At 51.4% G+C, this 19206-nt stretch overlaps 2 protein-coding genes across 10 annotated transcripts in view; both read right to left on the reverse strand.

Moving 5' to 3' along the window:
- The window catches only part of LOC105490974 (phosphopantothenoylcysteine decarboxylase), a 28050-nt gene extending 14898 nt beyond the window's left edge, over positions 1-13152 (reverse strand). For 3 of the 6 annotated variants that reach the window (XM_011757022.2, XM_011757021.3, XM_011757020.2), the window contains exons 1-2: positions 12870-12907; positions 7996-8201 (exon numbers count right to left, since the gene is read on the reverse strand). In XM_011757022.2, coding sequence (XP_011755324.1) covers positions 7996-8181 — 186 coding nt within the window. In that variant the 5' untranslated portion in view covers positions 8182-8201; positions 12870-12907. Of the gene's footprint in view, positions 1-2062; positions 2481-7995; positions 8202-12785; positions 12805-12869 lie in introns of those variants that run through there. The other 3 variants (XM_011757023.2, XM_071100988.1, XM_071100987.1) reach the window with 3 other exon arrangements.
- A 1866-nt stretch (positions 13153-15018) lies between these two features.
- The window catches only part of LOC105490973 (secretory carrier membrane protein 5), a 28208-nt gene continuing 24020 nt past the window's right edge, over positions 15019-19206 (reverse strand). For all 4 annotated transcript variants that reach the window (XM_024795795.2, XM_071100989.1, XM_024795796.2 and 1 more), the window contains 3 exons: positions 18616-18717; positions 18049-18166; positions 15019-17791 (listed from right to left, as the gene is read on the reverse strand). In XM_024795795.2, the coding sequence (XP_024651563.1) occupies positions 17597-17791; positions 18049-18166; positions 18616-18717 (415 nt within the window). In that variant the 3' untranslated portion in view covers positions 15019-17596. The remainder of the gene's footprint in view (positions 17792-18048; positions 18167-18615; positions 18718-19206) is intronic.

Consider the following 19206-nt stretch of genomic DNA (forward strand, 5'->3'; position numbering starts at 1 on the left):
TTAAAAAAGAATCTCCCATATGCTACAGAATTCCTGAAAGGTAGCTCCTGGCTTGGTCCCCTGCTGACATCACTTAGAAACAAGTTTTTTCCTCTTTTTTTTGTTTTTTTTTTTTTGTTTTTGAGACAGTGTCTTGCTCTATTGCCCAGGCTGGAGTGCAGTGGCACTATCTTGGCTCACTGCAACCTCCGCCTCCTGTGTTCCAGAGATTCTCCTGCCTCAGCCTCCCAAGTAGCTGGAATTACAGTTGTGCACCACCATGCCCAGCTAATTTTTATATTTCTAATAGAAACAGCGTTTCAGCGTGTTGGCCGGGCTGATCTCAAAGTCCTGGCCTCAGGTGATCCGCCCACCTCAGCCTCCCAAAGTGCTGGGATTACAGGCGTGAGCCACCATGCTCGGCCTACCTGAGAAAAGTTTTTACAGCTAATATTTTTAAACTGAATCTCTTTGTGTATGTGACTGAGGCTAGGACAGACCCTATTACATAAGCTGCCTGCATTTTATCTAGCATGTATAGAGATTCCTTCCCGAAACCAGTTGGCAAGTCTGGTTTCCTTTTCTTTGCTGAAGAGACATCAGGAATCCTGATTTGGGCTTGGTCAGGAGAAATGGAATCAGGATTTAGAGTGATACCTCCTGTTTCTACTTCAGGCCCTTAGTGTGGCCAGGCTACTTCTGGGGCAGATTATCAAAGGAACCCGTGGAGAGGCACTTCGCAGCCATGGGATGAGACAAATCCCATGGCCTGAGTCTCCACTGCCAAGCCCATTCCTGGCCTCTACCCACTAGAACCAAGAGCTAGTAGCACCACCACCCCTAAGTTAGGACAACTAAAAATGTCTCTGGACATTATCCAATGTGCCCTGGGAAGGAAAATTGCCCCCATTGAGAACCACAACTCTACAGCGTTATCCATGAAGAGCATTTCCATCTCTGCAATGATGGAAACGGCCCTACATGTGCCGTACGGTGTGGCAGCACTGGCCATGTGTGGCCACTGAGCACCTGAGGTGTGGCTGCTGTGACTGAAGAACTGAATTTTTTATTAAATTCTAATTAATTTAAATTTGAATGTGGCAAGCGGCTGCCACATTCAAATTTACATTTATCGGATAGCACAGCTCTGGAATATACAAGAAAATTTAAATGTATCAGATAGCACAGCTCTGGCATATACAAGAAAAGGAGAAGAGCCCAAGTGGAACCAGCAGTTGAGTGGCTGGAGAGCAGGTGTTTCTAGTAGGGCGTGATGATGCCTCCACTGGAGACAAAGGAGGATTCTAAAGAGGAAGTGGTAGCCCTGCACTTAAGCCGTGACAAGGCAAGGAACCCAGGGCTTTGGTGGCCCAGTCCTTAGGACCAGGATGCACAGCAGAGGACCCTGACATTGGGTCTACCAGTATTGACGCTGGCATGCTCCAGATCTGTGCCCAGGACCTAGCGGCCAGCCAAGAAGTAACACTAACCTGAGCATGGGAGTGGCAGGTACATTCTAGGACAAAGGATTATTGGGGCCCAGTGCAGTTGGCACATGAGGCACGGGAGCTGTGAAGGAGGTAGCTGGCCTCCTTAACAAAACCCCCAAGGGAGTTCCGGTTGGCTCCGTGGGTTCCATGGCTTATGATGATGCCTCTACTCGGCAAACATTTACTAAGCCTCTTATATGGTGGGGGCAGGGCTGATAAGATCCAAGCTCTACCCTCTGCTGCAGCTCAGTCTAACAGATAGGTGGGGTACAGGTAACTCCTAACTGCAAGGCAGACCAAGATAGGAATCCACAAATTCCACCATCCTCAAGCACTGGTGAGCTTGAGCAGAGAATGAGCTCCAAGTCTGAGCTCCTCAATTCACTCACTGATAGGACCCAGAAAACCTGGCCTCAAGCCCCCAGTTCTGCTAACTAACTCACTTATTCCCTGGAAGGCCATGGGCGAGCCCTTCTTCCTCTGTCCCTGGTTTCCTCTTATGACCCATGCATGAGCCATTTAGACCACATGGTAGGGGTCCATCCAGTTCACTGTGCCACCCCAGCCCTTCTGTGACCCTGACCCTTTCCCACCTGGCTCTGCAGGAAACAGCCGCTCTCTCATCTGCCCCTGGGGGAGCTGGTGTTCGGGTTGTGCCAGCTTCTCATGCCAACCCTTCTGTGTGCTTCCCCAACTCCAGAAAATTCTCCAGAAGGAAACCAGAGAGGTGGTCCATGGAGGCCCTGCACAGGGACGTTGTTCTGGGCAATCAGGGAAGGACCCTGGGGTGCAGGACCCTCTGACCAGCGGCCGACAGAGCTCTGTCCCTAGGGGAGCAGGCGACAGGGCTGCCGGCCAGAGGGGGAAGGAGCCAGCCAAGCAGGTGGAGACACAAATAAAGGTCTCAGAGTTTCCACATCAGGACACAGAGCGGGCAGGTGGCCCCCACCCAGAACAAAAAGGAGATCATCAAACCAGGCCTTATGTTGTCTGCTCTTTCCTCAGTGAGCACTTTAAAAAAAAAAAAAAAGCACAAAGTTACCAAGAATGTTCCACAATATTCCCACCAAAAGCCCCACTGACTAAAAAAAAAAAAAACACACACACACACACACACACACAAATATACACATAGGTTAGAAAATTAAAACTGAACAGAATGATACAAAATGAAAAATCCAAGTTTCCCTTCCTCTACCGGTCCCCCTCCACAAGAGTAACCACCTCCAGAGGAAAAAACTGTGCGCAGTAAGTCAGCATAAGAACACATAGAGGCCAGGCGCGGTGACTCACGCCTGTAATCCCAGCACTTTGGGAGGCCAAGGCGGGCGGATCACAAGTCAGGAGATCGAGACCATCCTGGCTAACACAGTGAAACCCCGTCTCTACTAAAAATACAAAAAAATTAGCTGGGCGTGGAGGTGTGCACCTGTAGTCCCTGCTACTCGAGAGGCTGAGGCAGGAGAATGGTGTGAACCCAGGAGGCGGAGCTTGCAGTGAGCCGAGATTGCGCCACTGCACTCCAGCCCGGGCGACAGAGCAAGACTCCGTCTCAAAAAAAAAAAAAAACACACAGAAGGAATCAGGCTGCGTACCAGGGGTCAGCAAACCTTCTCTATAAAGGGCCAGATGATATTTTAGGCTTTGTTGCAAGATTCAACTCTGTAGTAGCACGAATGCAGTCATAGGCAATACGTAAATGAATGGGTATGGCTGTGTTCCAGTAAATTGTCTTGGACCTGAAATCTGAATTTCATATCACTTTTTCTATAAGTCACAAAATACTATTTTTCTTCTGATTCAACCATTTAAAAATGTAAAAATCAAGCTGGGCACAGTGGCACATGCTTGTAATCCCAGCACTTTGAGAAGTGGAGGCAGATAGATCACTTGAGCCCAGGAGTTTGAGACCAGCCTGTGCAACATCGCGAAATCCTGTATCTACAAAAAAATGCAAAAAAGTTAGTGGAGTGTGATGGCACACCTGCACTCCCAGCTATTTGGGAGGCTGAGGTGGGAGGATTGCTTGAGCCTGGGAGGTCGAGGCTGTAGTGAGTGGTGGTCACACCACTGCACTCCAGTCTGAGCAAGAGAACAAGACCCTGTCTCAAAAATAAATAATAAAAATTAAAATATAAAAATCATTCTTAGCTGGAGGCTATACAAAAACAGGCATTGAGCCGAATTTGGCCTGGGGGTCCAGTTCACTAGCTCCTACACCTTGCTTATTCCGCTTCTATCTTGAGGATTGCTCCCATTAGCACAGAGAGAGCCACCCCATTTTTCTGAAACATTGCCAAGTAATTCACTGAGAGATTGTCCCATAAATCATAAGGGCACCACAGCTCTGTACTGCTGGACATTTTGTTTGCTTCCAGTTTTGCTTTGAAATTATAAATAATGCTATAATGAACATCCTTTTATTTTGTAAATACACCCCACAGGGTTTAATCCTGTGGGTAAATCAAGGGCTATGAACATGTTTAATTTCTCTCAATACTGTCAAGTGGTCCTCCAGAAAGTCAGAATTTACTCCACACTACCTATGAGCACAGCCTTCTTTTCCTCACCCTCAACAGACCTGGATGTCCCGACGGACACCCTAGAAATGTATCCTCCTCTGAGCCCGAGGCCTGCTGACTCCTTGAGTCGGGGGTTTTCTCTATCTTTAGAAATCCCCTTTTGGCTCTGAATTCTGCTGACACCTGCCCTGGCAAAAGCTAGGGCGATATCTGCCTTCTCCTCCCAAGTTTAAAGGGTGTGGATGAAGGAGTTCAGGAAATGCCATCCCATAATATGTGGCTTTGGTATGCTGATTATTTCAAACCTGAAGACACTTGGGAAAAAACAGATGCAGGGAGGAACTTTCTCTGAACTTCTCTTATCTGCCTAAAGAGGGATGCCCCTTGTCCTGAGTCCCCCTCCCTGAGAAGGGAAGACTGACTTATTGACAATCTGCTGAGGCATCTTTCATTATCTGAGAAGTTTTTATCTGCCTCACAAGACGTTTATTCACTGTACAATTCCTCCCCTCACCCTCCCATAACTTGTGTCGCCACCACCCCCAGAAGCCCCAAGCCCCTATTTCCTTCTGTAACTCAGGCTGCTATACAGGCTTCAGTCATCTCACCCTTCTGGGAATCTCATATTTTGTGGTACACCCACGTGCAGATTATGTAATTAAATATGGTTTTCTCCTGTTGATCTTGTTTTTTGTTGTTGTTATTGAGGTGGAGTCTTGCTCTGTCACCCAGAATAGAGTACAGTGGCACAATCTCAGCTCACTGCAACCTCTGCCTTCCGGGTTCAAGCGCTTCTCCTGCCTCAGCCTCCCGAGTAGCTGGGATTACAGGCGCCCACCACGCCCGGGTAATTTTTGTATTTTGAGTAGAGTTGGGGTTTTACCATGTTGGCTAGACTGGTCTTGAACTGGCCTCAAGTGATCCGCCCACCTCAGCCTCCCAAAGTGAGCCACTGCACCCAGTCCTGTTAATTTTGTTTATAAGTTAGTTGAACTCATAGCCCAGCCAAGCAGCCTAGCAAGATGGAGGAAAGCCATTTTTGCTCCCCTGCACGGGCCAGGCTGCCAACCCCAGGGAATAAACTGCCTGAGCTGACAAACCAGATTTTACTGCCACTCAATTACATGACAACCATGGAACTACAAAACCCCCGATCCCCCTGAAGTTCCTGGGCCCCAGGACCTTCTCTCAGGCTGCCTTTGGGTCCTAGTCCTTTTTGCCCTCACATCTAGAATATTCTAACACCAGTGCCAGAAGAGACCCTGGAGATGGATCATTTGAGAACCTGCCCGTCCTTCACTGTGTGGATAAGAAAACTATGGCCAAAAAGAACTGACTTGCCCAGCGTCCCAGCATCAGAAATGTGCTCAGCTGCCTCTCTTGTGACACGGTTGCCCATCTGCCCCAACATACTCAAGGTCGTCTCTGCTAGTGACTACTCTCCCCATCGTGCTGGTGTGTGTGGCTTGTGCCTAATCCATGTCTCTCCAGCACCCCTCACAGTCTCCCTGATTTGGCTACCTTGAGGTTAGCGGCTTTCCCGGGATGTCTGGACATGCTGGTCAATCAGAAACAGTGATGGGCCAGATCTGTAGAATCCCCCAGCTCCCTGCAGCCCACACCCCAGCTGTTCATGTGCTAGACCAAATCTGGAGGTACCTAAGGTAGTTCCAGAAAGCCTTGAGCATGCGAACCCACAACTCGGCAGGCGAAGAGCTGAAAGTGACTGCTCCAAGGGACAATGATGCTCCTGCAGGAGATCCAGCAGGAGGCAGTGTGGAGATCAGGGCCATCAGGAAATCCAGGGGAGTGTGCAGGGGTAGACGCCACCACTGGGGCCAACACAAGGCAATCCAGGGATTACCTTTGGATCCCACACCTCAGGAAGGCCCCAATAAGCAAAGCCAGGCTTGGAGAGCTGTCTCCCTGCAGATGAAAGGCATGGGCCCTCCACAAGTGCAGGTGAACTGTGGCTTCCATGGCTCTTCCCAGTGGGGTTGCCCCACACCATGTGGCTGGCCCAAAGGACATGAACAAGGGGAAAGGACACGGTGATGGCCAGCAAACACACACAACCGAGTGCTTCAACATGCCAGGCTCTGCACCAAGTCACTGGCACAGGACTATTTCATCTGTGACCCCTCCCACCCCAGCCAACATCTCAGGGAGCCTGACAAGAGCCTGGGGGATGGGTAGCAGGAATCAGCCTTATTTTCAAATGGGAAAGGCAGGCTCCAAGAGGCTGAGTCGGGGAGCCTTCCCTCCCAGTTCAGTGCCCTCTGGCTGCCTCACTTTTGGCGTCAACTCCAACCAGAGAGGGGAAGCCAAGTCCTGTTCCAGACATGGCCTGCCCTCCCACGGGGCCCAGGCTAAAAAGCCCTGGGGTGGGCTCGATCGCCTCCCCGCTCCAGGCAACCCTTTCCACACACCGCCCCCCAGCCAAACGCTGGCTGCGTGGGATGGGAGGAAGCGGTGGGGTTGCCATTTCCCTCCGTTCTGAGGCTGCCCATCTGTTTCCTGGGATAGGACTCCCCGCCCCTATCCACCCCTAGTCCGGAAACTCACTTGCTCTGGGGCTATGGGAAAAGGGAACTGCATGGCTCCCTCCCTCCCCAGGGGGTGGTGGCAGAGGCTCTCACTGCTGCAAACCCTTCCAGGCCTCCCGCCCTCACGGCTCTAGCTGGCCAGCTCCTACCAGTGGTTCTGGGTACAAAGGGGGTGGCTGGGCCTAAGTAGTACTGCCCTAAAAGTGCAGCACCCAGTCTCAGAGTGCCACGAGACTCTCCTCCCTCCCCCACTCTGGCCAGCTGTCATCCCTGGCTAGCAGCTTCATGGCTTATCCCAGCCCTGGGGGTGGGGTGACGGGGTGACTTTCTGGGTGGAAGTTGGTGGAAAGTAAAAAAGTGAAACACTTCCCAGCCCAGCCCCAGCTGATGGGACCACCAGCCCCAGCTGATGGGACCACTGTGAGTAAGCACCGCCCCCTGCTGGACATGCCAGATATGGCTGCCTGGGCCACTGCACCTTGGGTGCTCAGCTGATACAAGAGAGGGAAAAGCCAGGCCTGGGTCCCAGCAACTTCACAAGACCCCACCAAAACTAGGGGCCAGTAACATTAGCAGTGTCTAAGGCAACCTATAGTTCTATGTCAAATGAGTTTAAAAGAAGGGGCCAAAACCACAGGGACTGGGCTGGGGCAGTCAGGGAAGGCTTTGCACAGAATGTGAAAAGGCGGGAGAGGAGCAGAGAGGGCAGCCAGCCCAGCAGGGCCCAGCCACTCAAAGACCAAGGAGGTAAGACAGACCAACAAAGGGCCCTGGAGGCGGAACATAGGAAGTGGGGCCACTGCCTGTTAGATTTCACGCTGTTTAAAGCCTTGAACTTCTGCACCCAAAGAAAATAAATCCAATATAGAAAATAGATCCAAGTTGAGGGTCTGGCCAAGGACGGGGACTAGAGTCCCTGACCCCAGCACACAGTTGGGGGCCCCTGGGGCATCTCTGAATGCCTGAAGGAGCAAAGTTTGAACCTAGAGCTTCAGGCAATGGGGTTTCAGAGCATTTGACTGACAGGACAACCATGGGGTCTCACAAGGAGGGAGAACACTGCCGCAGTGTTCTTCATGAAAGTGGGGGTGGGGGAGCCCAAGGCAGGAATGGGTACTAAGAACTTGTTGCACTTCTCCAACCAGCCCTCCTCCCACACAGGACTTCACAGATTCTCAGGGTTAATGTATGGGAGCCCAAACCCTCCGTTCACCGGGTCCCTTCCCAGCCTCCCCTCAGGCTCTGTCTGTACTATCTAATCTAGCCCCTGGTTACACTGGACACTGGTCTCTGTCTCCTGAATCCTCCACAGAGCACTACACACACAGGACCTCCACAAGCATGATTAACATGATAAAGAAAAAGAAAATTGCACCCACTGCAGAACAATGGGCCGTCCCCAGGAGCACTGGCCTCCCATGCCGGAGGCTGCCATGCTTGTCTGGTGAGGATACTCACCCCAGGAATGTCCAAAAGCTTTGACACCAGAAGAGGCGACTTCAGGGCTGCAACACTCCCCGTGACACCCACAAGAACATGGAATTTTCTCTCCACCAAGGGTGCAGCAGTTGGACAGGAGGCCTTTGGTTCCATGTGGGGTCTGGTGGCTTCAAGTTCTGGGAGCCTGCCAGGCCTGGGCTCCATAAAGCTGTCAGGATTAGGATCTAAAAGCAGAACAAGGGCCACCCTCTTCATTCATATACCTGACCAGAATGTATGCAGCACCACGTGTTAGGCCCCAGGCCAGAGGCTGAGGCAGCTAAAGGGATCAGCAGTCCCGGCTTCAGGGAGCACACAGTTTGAAAAGAAAGTGAGATGCCATCCCCACACCTGGGCCAGTCAGTCACAAGGGAATGTTGCAGTGCTGTGGGGAAGGGCTGTACCAGGTGCCGTGGCTGCTCAGAGTGACCATCTCTGGAAGTCAGAGACTGCATCCCAGAAAAGATGATGTTAGGGTTGAGTCCTGAAGGACGAGTTAGTTTTTCAGAGATGGGAAGAAATCACTTCAAAAGAAGGTACAATCTTGCAAAGGTGAAAGTCCTGAAGGAGTGCGGCAGGTTGGGGAACAGGGAGTGCCTTAGTAGTGAAGCCAGAGTGTGATGTGGGGTGGTGGAGGGGTAGGAGGTGAGGCTGAAAGTCGGGGTGAGGCCAGAATGCCATGGGCAGCGAGGGCCAGGGTGAGGAGTTTCGGTTTTAGAAAGATGGTGCTGACACCTAGTGATAGTGTCAAAGGGACCCTGCTAATGGAGAGACTGGAGGGTGAGAGGAGCTGCTGCAGTGGACTGGGCTAATGGAGAGACTGGACTAGGAGAGGATGGGTTCCAAAGATGCTCATGTGGTGGAACCCTGGGCAACAAGGAGGTTTGGGTGCTCCAGGGAGCCAGGAGATTTGCCTCTCTGTCCCTGTTTGTTAATCAAGATGGGCACCACCGTACAAATCAAAGCCCAAGAAGAAACCAGCATAAAGAGGATGCAGGCCACCCCAGGAGACCAGCTGGTTTGCTTCTTCCTCTGACTCTCAGACGTTGCTAGAAGTGAGTGCTCTTGATAATATGGCTGATGGACACCAAAACCTACACGCTGCAGGTTGGGCCAGCAGAACATGCTTCATCAGCAACCATCACTGAGGACCGATTACACTGAACACCATGCAAAGGAATTGTGGAAAACACAGTAGCTGCCTCTGGGGAATCTGTAGGTTGAGTTCGAGAAGACAGGAATCACACCTGTCTGAAATTATCTGATATCAGTCCTTCCCTGGGATGTACCTTTTTGGTGATCACAGACTCAATTTACACATCAGTTTCCTTGCCTCTCCCTCCACCAGCAAGCTCCCTGAATGTGTGACCAAGTCTAATTGCCAACCAGCAGTCCACTAGCTGGCAGTCCTGAACATGTGCTGAATGAATAACTATACCCTCCAAGGCAGTGTGGGGCAGAAGACAGATACCCAGCCTGTGAATCAGAAGCCCTGGGCCCTGACCATGGTGTGCTCCTGACCTGGAGTGACCTTGGTCCAGGGTCATTCCCTCCCTGGACCTGTCCCTTCATCAGAAAAATGAAGAGGTAGGACCAGATGATCTCAGAAACTCCTTCCAGCAGAAACTTTGACTCGATACATGAAAGAGAGCAGTAAGGGCTTCTCCGTACAAGACAGAAGGTCCTAGAAGATACACTTAAAAAAGAACCAGCAGGGCAAGGGAAACCCAGGCAGCTGCCCAGGAAGCAATGCTGGTGAGTCGCCCAATGGCTCCCTCCATGGCTGAGCATCCACAGGGGCCTGTCTCCTCTTCACTCACAGGCCCCTTGGCTCTCTAGCCTCTCTGCCCAGGATTTGCCTTCAGTACTTGGGCACAACCCACGTGGGCTGAGGATCATGCTTGGCTGCATTATCCCACTTCTCAGCAGGGGTTAACCACAGGCTGGTTCCCTAGGGCAAGATCACCCAAAGTTTGATTTGCCAGTAATCTCAATGTTTGCTCCACTGCAGGGCAATGCTTGGTCAGAGTTGGAGAACTCAGTTTACTCCAGGGAGTGGGGAACCCTGTTAGCATCTGACAAGGTACAGAGGGCCTACCAGCCAGCTGCTTCCCAGAACACATCATTGGTAGATGATGGGAGCACGTTGTTTATTCTCCAGGGAAACCTACCTGCCAGATCTCAAACCCTGACCCTGTCCCACCCTAGCCAACTGGTGCTAGGATAGGTAGATTCCTGCAAAACCAGAAGCCAAATTTTCTCTCTGAGGCCCCTGAACCTCATCCACATCAAGCTGATCTCATTCCTAGGAAACGGGTTACAGAAAGCAATCAGTTAAATTTGGGGCAGGATTCTGTGTTAGTGACTTCAACTGCTTCCCCACAGCAGGCACTATAGTCCGAAATATAGTACTTAGCCTGCTTAGTAAAGCTGTGCTAAGGATCAAACCTACCTACCTTCCTAAAAAAGAGGGTGTGTGTGTGTACGTGTGTGTTTAATATACTTGAGGAATAGAAAGTGGATCATTTAACCAACATTTGGAGGCGAGGTCAAATCAGTTCAACCTGAGAATTCCAGGAAGGGTGACGGCTGGCAGGATTCCTTTGTTTGCTTGCAAAGAGGATCAAATTCCAAACCAGTAAGTCTATTACTCTAACCAGATCCTGTTGGAGTCACCTATTTGCACGGGAAGGGTAGCTGGAGACAGTACCTCACTTCCCCAGGCTCTGCTGAACTCACAGGAACTCCTGAGCAGCAAAAAGAGTTGGCAAGCAGGCAGATTATGGGGCTACAGGCTGTGATTACTGAGCCTCAAGATCCCAGGGCACCAAGCCAAGCAGGCAAGCCACAGCCAGAAAAATGGCAGCTTCTCTATCCTCTAGAAAGACAGGGACAGACAGCGCAAAGAGCCTTGGCTTGTGTGTTTAAGTCTCCTCTGATGAGTTTAATTCAGGGCAGCGTTTTAGGTTTCAGGGATACCTGCCAGTCCCTATATGGGCAAAGGTGGAGCTGGCACAGAACAGACTAAAGACGAGAGCAAGGAAAGCAAGGTCAGACAGGGTATACATTCAAGCTCAATACAGGAAGGATGAGAACTGAGCCTAAGACAAAGCAGAACCAAACAAGGGAAGTGGGTGGTGGGTAGGCAGGGATCCAAGATCCATTATGAGCCCGAATCCTTTAGCCTAACATCAAAGCCCCTCACTACCAGCCGCCCAGGGTTCTGCTCCAGCTTACACCTGTAATCCCAGCAATTTAAGAGGGCAAGGTGGAGGGACTGCTTGAGCCCAGGCAACATAGCAAGACCCCAGCTCTACAAAAAATTTACAAATTAGGTGTGGTGGCACATGCCTGTGGTCTCAACTACTTGGGAGGCTGAGGCAGGAGGATCACTTGAGCCTAGAAGGCTGCAGTGAGCCATGTTTTTGCCACTCCACTCCAGCCTGGGTGACAGAGACTGTTTCAAAATATGATGATAATAATAAATTATTATTGTAATTTATATTGTATAATTTAATAATAAATTATTATTAAATTGTACCACAATAAAAAAGTGTGTAACTATTTACATAGCATTTACACTGTATCAGGTTTTATAAGTAATCTGGAGATGATTTAAATTATATGGTGGGGCGTGGTAGCTTGGGCCTGTAGTCCCAGCTACTTGGGAGGCTGAGGTGGGAGGATCATGTGAGCCCAGGGAGTTCGAGGTTGCAGTGAGCTATGATCACACCACTACACTCTAGCCTGAGCAACAGAGTAAGACCCTGACTCAAAAAAAAAAAAAAAAAGAAAAAGAAAAAAGAGTATACGGGAAGGCTGATGTGGTGGCTCACATCAGTAATCCCAGCATTTTGAGAGGCCAAGGGAGGAGGATTGCTTGAGCCAGGAGTTTGAGACCAGCCTGAGCAACATGGTGAGACCCTGTCTCTACAAAAATAAAATAAAATAAAAATTAGCCGGGTGTGGTGGCTTATGCCTGTGGTTCCAGATACACAGGGGACCGAGGCAAGAGAATCCCTTGAGCCCAAGAGGTCGAGGCTGCGGTGAGCTATGTTCCCACCACTGCACTCCAGCCTGGGTCACAGAATGAGATCCTGTCTCGGACAAAAAAAAAAAAAAAAAGTATACAGCAATCCCCTGCGGATACTGAGGGATGAATGTATCTAACACACACACTCACACACGTGGGCTACTAGAAAGGCAGTGATTGCGTACTGCTACTTTCCAGCCACTGTGAGAGAGGGGGAAACCCCTGGTCCAAGACACCCACCACTTCCCCAACCTGGGAACCTCTCCGGCTCACCATCTAGCACCTGCTTCCAAATACTTCAAGGACAGCAGGAAGTTCTTTTTCGACAAGATTTGGCCTAATTTTTAAACGGCATTCTGCACTTTTTGGCAGGCCTAGGGCTACTTCCAATATCCCATGGCTTTCCTTTTTTAATTTTACCAACTTTTAAAATACACTTTGTATTTTGGGCAGCCCGAGTAAACGCTAAGTGTGAGGAGCTGACACGGCCATCATTTAAACTAGATTAAACGACGCTGGACAAATAATCGCAGAGCAGCACAAAGTTGGGCTGGACGTGCACAGATGCAAACCCTCCACTCCGGGCTCTGGAGTCCCTCCTGCTCCAGGCGGCCCCACCCGTACAGCCGGGAAACGGAGGTCGCACACATGCACAGCCGCCTACCCACGCACAGTCGCAAGCAGAGCTTCATGGCCACAGAGGGGAAAGTGAGGACCCACACAGACAGCCACGGACCCACGCTCGCAGACACAGCTCCCCGAACCTCTCCTCCCGCGCCGCCGCGAGAACCCAGCTTCCCGGCCCCGTTCCACTGCTCACCCGCGCCAGGCGCGTCTCGGGGTCGACCCCAAATATCGCGGTATTTCTGCCGCCCTCCCGCGGAATCTGACTGTCACGCCTCACGAGAGCACCGTGGGGGCTGTGTGTCGCGCAGCCTTCTGGGAGCTGTAGTCCACTTCTCTGTCTTCCAGGAGTTGTAGTCCACTGGGGAAATCCTGGAGCAAACCCTGGCTTCCTGTTCTTTGTATTGCTGGGACTCTCGATAGGGGCTGGCATAACTGTCCGACCGCCTCTCCTCACTCCTATCAGCCCCATACACACTGCTCGTTGCTTGGAGCCTTTTTTTTTTTTTTTTTTTTTTTTTTTTTTTGCTGTTGTCCCAGGTTTATTGAATATATTACAGTATCCCAAAAAGATTCAAGCAGCTCTACATGGCGTTTTGAAATTCATCCCCACTGTCGGCTGAGTGACCTGCAGGTTGGACAGACTGCCAAAGTCCAAAAACATCAGCATTTCCTTAATATCAGGATCTGTTAATACTTCAGTGATCTCCTGATCCAGGCCTGAGACCTCAGGAACATGATCACCTCTCCTTTCTCTCTTCTCCTCCTGCAACTTGATGGAGATACCTCTCACTGAGCCCTTCAAATCACCTTCATCACATGCATGTTCTAGCCTGCTATCTTGTTGGGGAGCTTTTTTTTTTTTCCTTTTTGAGACAGGGACTGGCTCTGTCACCCAGACTGGAGTGCAGTGGTGCTATCTCCGCTCACTGTAACCTCCACCTTTCGGGCTCAAGCCATCCTCCTATCTCAGCCTATTGAGTAGCCGGGACTACAGGAGTGCACCATCATGCCAGACTAGTGTTTGTATTTTTTGTAGAGACGGGTTCTCACTCTATTGCCAAGGCTGGTCTCAAACTTCTAGGCTCAAGCAATCTGCCCACCTTGGCCTCCCAAAATGCTGGGATTACAGGAGTAAGCCACCGCACCCAGGCCTGGGGAGCTTTTTGCTGGAAATAATGGTGATCTCCTTTCACATGTGCTTGTTTGTGTGGAAGTTGCTGCCCGGGTGCGTGTAGTACTTTTTTATGACGGAATATAGAAAAGGGCCATCTTCACGGTGTTAGTGTGAATGGGGCCCATGTTGGCAGGTCCTTAGTAAAAGAGGGCTCGGGGCACTTAATGCTGAATATTTACCAAGGTTCTTCTACTTTAGGTGCACAGGATACACACAGGATACAGGATAAATCAGATGCGTCCCTGTTCTTGACACAAACAGGGACACAGAAAATGACAGGGTAAGATCCTCCATGAGGAAGCAACACCTCCAGGCAGGAAAGCCTTCTTGAAGGAGTGACTTGAGATGAATCTTGAAGGACAGCCAGGAGCTTAGATACAGGATCCCAACAGCGATCCAGGTGGAGGGCATCGAATGGGCAAAGGGAAGGCAGCAGGAGAATGCACATTGGGCATGCTTCCCTGCCCCTTTCATTTTTTAGCCTTCACAGGCCCCAGAAACCTCTGTATTCATTGAGGTGGCTAAAGCAGCTGTGGGTTCCCTGCCCTGAGCTGAGGTGGGGCCTCTGCTCTACCCCTGCCCTTGGCTGCAATGGACCATCTGGGCCAAACCATCCCTTACCCAGGGATCCAGCCTGCTTTTTTTTTTTTTTTTTTTTTTTTTTTTTTTGAGATGGAGTCTTGCTCTGTCTCCCAGGCGTGATCTTGGCTCACTGCAAGCTCTACCTCCCAGGTTCACGCCATTCTCCTGCCTCAGCTTCCCAAGTAGCTGGGACTACAGGTGCCCACCTCCACGCCTGGTTAATTTTTTATATTTTTAGTAGAGATGGGGTTTCACCTTGTTAGCCAGGATGGTCTCAATCTCCTGACCTCGTGATCCACCTGCCTTGGCCTCCCAGAGTACTAGGATTACAGGCGTGAGCCACCATGCCCGGCTGATCAAGCCTGCTTCTTCCACTTCCTCCCCCCAAGGCAGGGGGCCTCGGTGGCAATTTCATCACCTACGCAAGGCTGCATCAGATAAAGAGCCACACAGGGTCGTATAGCTCTAGATCCCAGGAATGACAGACCACAGACCCACCCAGCCCCCATACTTTCATGCCCCTGCCCCACAGCCTGCCGTGAGGCTCCATGCAAGCCCACAGGAAGACACATGGCACAGCAGAACACACAGGGCCAAATGTTCCCCTTTATTATGGTTCACTCAGTTACCAAAGACAGACACATTGGCTCAGGCAGCTCAACTGCCAGCTGGGGAACATCCAGCTCCAGAAATAGGGAGCAGCAGTGGCACCAGGAGAATAGCAAAGCAGGTCACTGGGACCCCAGAACTGACCTGGGCCCTCCTCCACTTGACCCCAGGCCAGACCTTCCTGCAAAGATGAAATGTGTGCCCTGCCCCCACTTCTCATACTGGTTCCCTCCCTGGGAGAGTGCATAGTTGCCTGGAGATGCAGCATCCCAGGGCCTGAACAAGCTGGGCCACACACCAGGATCAGGCTTTCCCAAGGGTAAAGCCAGAGCGTGGCCATATAGGTCTGAGCCAAAGAGGCAGGTAGGACAGGATATTGATTGGAGGTAACATCCAACAGGTCATGGGTGCTAAGCAGGGAGCTAGATCACAGGCCTCCTGGAGCCACCAGAGAGAGAAGGAAAAGGGAGCCAAAGGTCTCGGGTAGGAGAGAGGAAGGGAAAGGGAAGAAGGGCCTAGACCTAGGGTCCCTTTTCAGGTACCAGGGACTGTGACCATTGCTCCCTAGAGAGAAAATGGGAGAGAGGAGAGGTAATTATATTTTGTGGCCCAAACCTAAAGGACCATCAGGAAGAGAACTTCCAGAGGCCCCTGGCTCAGGGTGGCCTGGAAGCCTAGGTGTTGGGTTCCAAGCTGAAGCCAGGCCAGAGTAGCCAAGCAGGGTTTGGATTTTTGTCCAAACAGCTCAGGCAGGCTTCTGTTGGGAGAAGGGAAGGTGGGAAATGGGCAGATGCTCTTTGGGTGAGAACCCACTCCCCTTCAGGCCCTGCACACAGCTGGAGCCTCTACCAGCCATGTTCTTATACTGCTTGGAATAGAACAGCCCCATGGGCCTAAAGCCACTCTCCTGAAAGTGCTAGGGAGTTCTGACTGGGTGGAGGACAAGCCAAGACCAAGGTCTGTAGGCAGAGGGGAGCAAGTTACCTTGATTTGGAAAACAAAACAAAACTAAAGCCAGAGAGCCTCGCCTCCCACCCCACCTAACCTGAAATCCCATTCAGGCCATTGTGCTTGCAGCCAGGACTGGGCCTGTGCTTCTGCTTGGGCCCTGAGTTCAAGTGCCCAGAACTGCCCTGTGACCAACAGCAAGTCAGGGTGGGGGAAGGCATGCTCCCCTCTCACTGGGCCCTGCCTGCCTTCTCCTCTGACCTTCCCTCTGGGCCTAGCCCTCTGAGCCCCTGTCCCTTCTACCAGATCCAAACAGAACAGCTACTGCTCCCAGGAATCCAACAGTCACTGAGAGACACCTAGATGCCCCAGTGTGCTGGAGCCAGCCAGACCTTCCCCAGGGACCAATCATTACTGACATGCCCTCTGCTCCAGCTGTGCCTTTACATCTGACAACTGCCCAGCATGTCCCAACTCCTCAGGGAAGGCAGTAAGGCAGATGCCACCTGGCACATGGTGCAGTCAGGGTAGGAGAATCAAGCTACAGCAGCTGGGGGCATGGGGAGGAGGCAGAGGGACATATGCAGAGGGGCTCAAGGGGGCTCTGGGGAGAGAAGGAGGAGAAGGCAGGGGAGAGAAAAAAGGAGCCTGCCCCTGCAGACCAAACTCTCAGGCCCAAGTAGAAACCCTGTATTTCCATCCTCTGGGTGTCAGTTACCCAGGTGGGCTCTGCGCCCCCAGCTGTGTGCCCCTCCTACATCAGGGGTAAGGCCCAACTCCCTCATCAGCTTCCTTGAACTGTAAATCAAGTTAGATTTGGGGATCTGGGCTCAGTCTCAGGAGCAGGTAAAACTGGGATACTCAGCCTTGGGGAAGACAAAGAAAAGCCACGTAGGAAAGAGACAGACAGACCCTGGGCAAGGGAAGATAGCACAGGGAATGTGACATTAGGGAACAGATGAGGGAGGAGGAGGCTGAGGGAGGGGAGGCCTGGACGGATGAGAAGAGCAAGGGAATATCCTGGGCTTGTACCCATCCTCCCACCCACCACCAAGAGTGCTAAAAACTGCTGCTTCCCAGGAAGACTGAAAGTGGAAGCAGTTCCAGCTTATAACCCTAGGAAGGGGCCAGTCTTTCCGCTATGCATCCCCTGGCCCTGTGAGGGGTCCCTGGACCAGGGTCAGAGGGGCAAGGGGCAGGAGGGGCAGGTGGAGGATGGGGGTGGGGGCTGGTTTAGCTCTAAACACACATCTAGCACCACAACAAGAGACCTCCACTGCACACTATTTCACGAGGGGACACGGACACAGCTACCACCGCACGGGACAGCTCCACGTGCAGCCCACAGCTGAGTGCCAAGAGCAGAATACAAAGGTTGGGGGCCGGGGGACAGACATATACATATATATATATATATATATGTGTGTGTGTGTGTGTGTGTGTGTGTGTGTATATATATATATATATATAAATCTCTGGTCCTTTGTACAAAGTAGGGAAGGAGAAAAAGGAAAGGGGGAACCCTGCTTGGTCACCACAAATGATGATGTGGCTTGAGCCCCCTGTCCCAATGGCCCCAGCCCTGCCACCTGGTAGGTGTGGCTGGTTCACATCTCATTGGAGTATGTGTAGTTGGGGGTGGCGGAATACTGAGTCTGAGGCTGATTCATGGCACCCTGGGCTGCCCCCATGGCTGCATTCTGGGCCGCCTGCTGCACGTGTGGATTCTTCCATGCCCCTGTTGTCCACTCCTCCTGAGCTTTGCTGAAACTACCCCCACTTCCCCGGTAAAATTTATGAACCTGTAGGAAAAAAGAGCATAAGAAAGGGTTAATCAAAGAAAAAAAGACAGCACATCCAGGAAATAGATGGGACCTATCTGTAAAAAAAAAAAACAGTGCTCCCTCCCTATGCATGCCTCTGTAGGAGAGTCCTGCAGGCCATTCCAGAGTGAGTCTCTTGGAAGACCTCAGGATCCTCTTGTAACTTGGAGGAGGGTTTGTTTCAGAACACAGCCCCTTCCCTAAGCCACCTTCTCACCCTTGAGGGGACCACGTACCATGCTGAGGGCGATGAAGGAAAAGACGGCCATCACTGTGAACATGACAGTGGGAATTAGCATCACCACTGCCGAGCCAATGTTCGTTCCGAAGAAGGAGATGGTGGCAATCCAGCCGCTGCAGGAAGAGGCCAGTGTGGGGCTGCGGGCAGGATGAGCGGTGCCCAGGAGCCCCTCTCCCAGAGGAAGGGACCATCTCATTGTCACAGGGAGGAAACATATCACTGGATGCAGAGGGACCATCTTACTGACACCCAAAGGGCCTGTGTCAGTGGCTCAAGAAGACCCCTTCCCTGTGGCTCAGAGGTGCTCTTCAGATACAACACTTCCTTTCCCCAGATTTTCCCATAATCCCTGACACCCCTCAGCCCTCAAGAAACCACTGCCAGGTTCTCCTTCCCTCTGATGCTATGGCTGTACTACTACACTATCCCGAATCCTCTCACTCTCCCAACAACCCATGTCACTCAGGCCCCATAGGCTAGGCAGCTTAGCACACAAAGGTATGCAAAAGATACACCCGCAGTGCCACCCCTTCCAGCCCCAGGCCACACCCCTGCCTCTTACCAGACGCCCCAGCCTGGGATGCCCACGGCCTGGATGATGCTGATGACCAACTGAGCCATGAAGGTAAAGAAGAATGCCATGAAACTGAAGGAGCTGTCAGTCCTGCGGCAGAGGAGGTGGCTCCCGTCACCTGGGCAGAAGGCCAGGGCTTCCCTGCCTTCAAGGCCCCCAAGCCCTTCCAAGTTTAAGTGCGTAATGGACAGAAGACATTTAAAGGCCTTAATTGAGAGGTCAGAATGGGATAGTTTTACCCATACATCTTTGCAAGTTTCCACATGGTAGACCTGTGTGTTGCAACATTGCACAGGGAGGGATTTCCTCATGAACAGATCACCCACTGTTACATGGATGGACGGCTTATTGGCATAGAAATAGATGGCTCCATTGAGGCAGGAATAAACAGTCTCATTGTCAAGGGGATGGACACCGGCACCAAGACAGCTAGCTCCACTGGTACATGAATGGATGGTCCCATAGGCTCAGAGATAGAAAGTCGCATTGGCACTAGAATGGACACCCTATTGGCACCAAAATAGTAGCTAATTGGCACTTAGATAGATGGCCTGATTGGCACAAAGAGATTTAAGGCCC

This window comes from Macaca nemestrina, chromosome 7 (assembly GCF_043159975.1).
Source record: "Macaca nemestrina isolate mMacNem1 chromosome 7, mMacNem.hap1, whole genome shotgun sequence".
Lineage (NCBI taxonomy): Eukaryota > Metazoa > Chordata > Mammalia > Primates > Cercopithecidae > Macaca > Macaca nemestrina.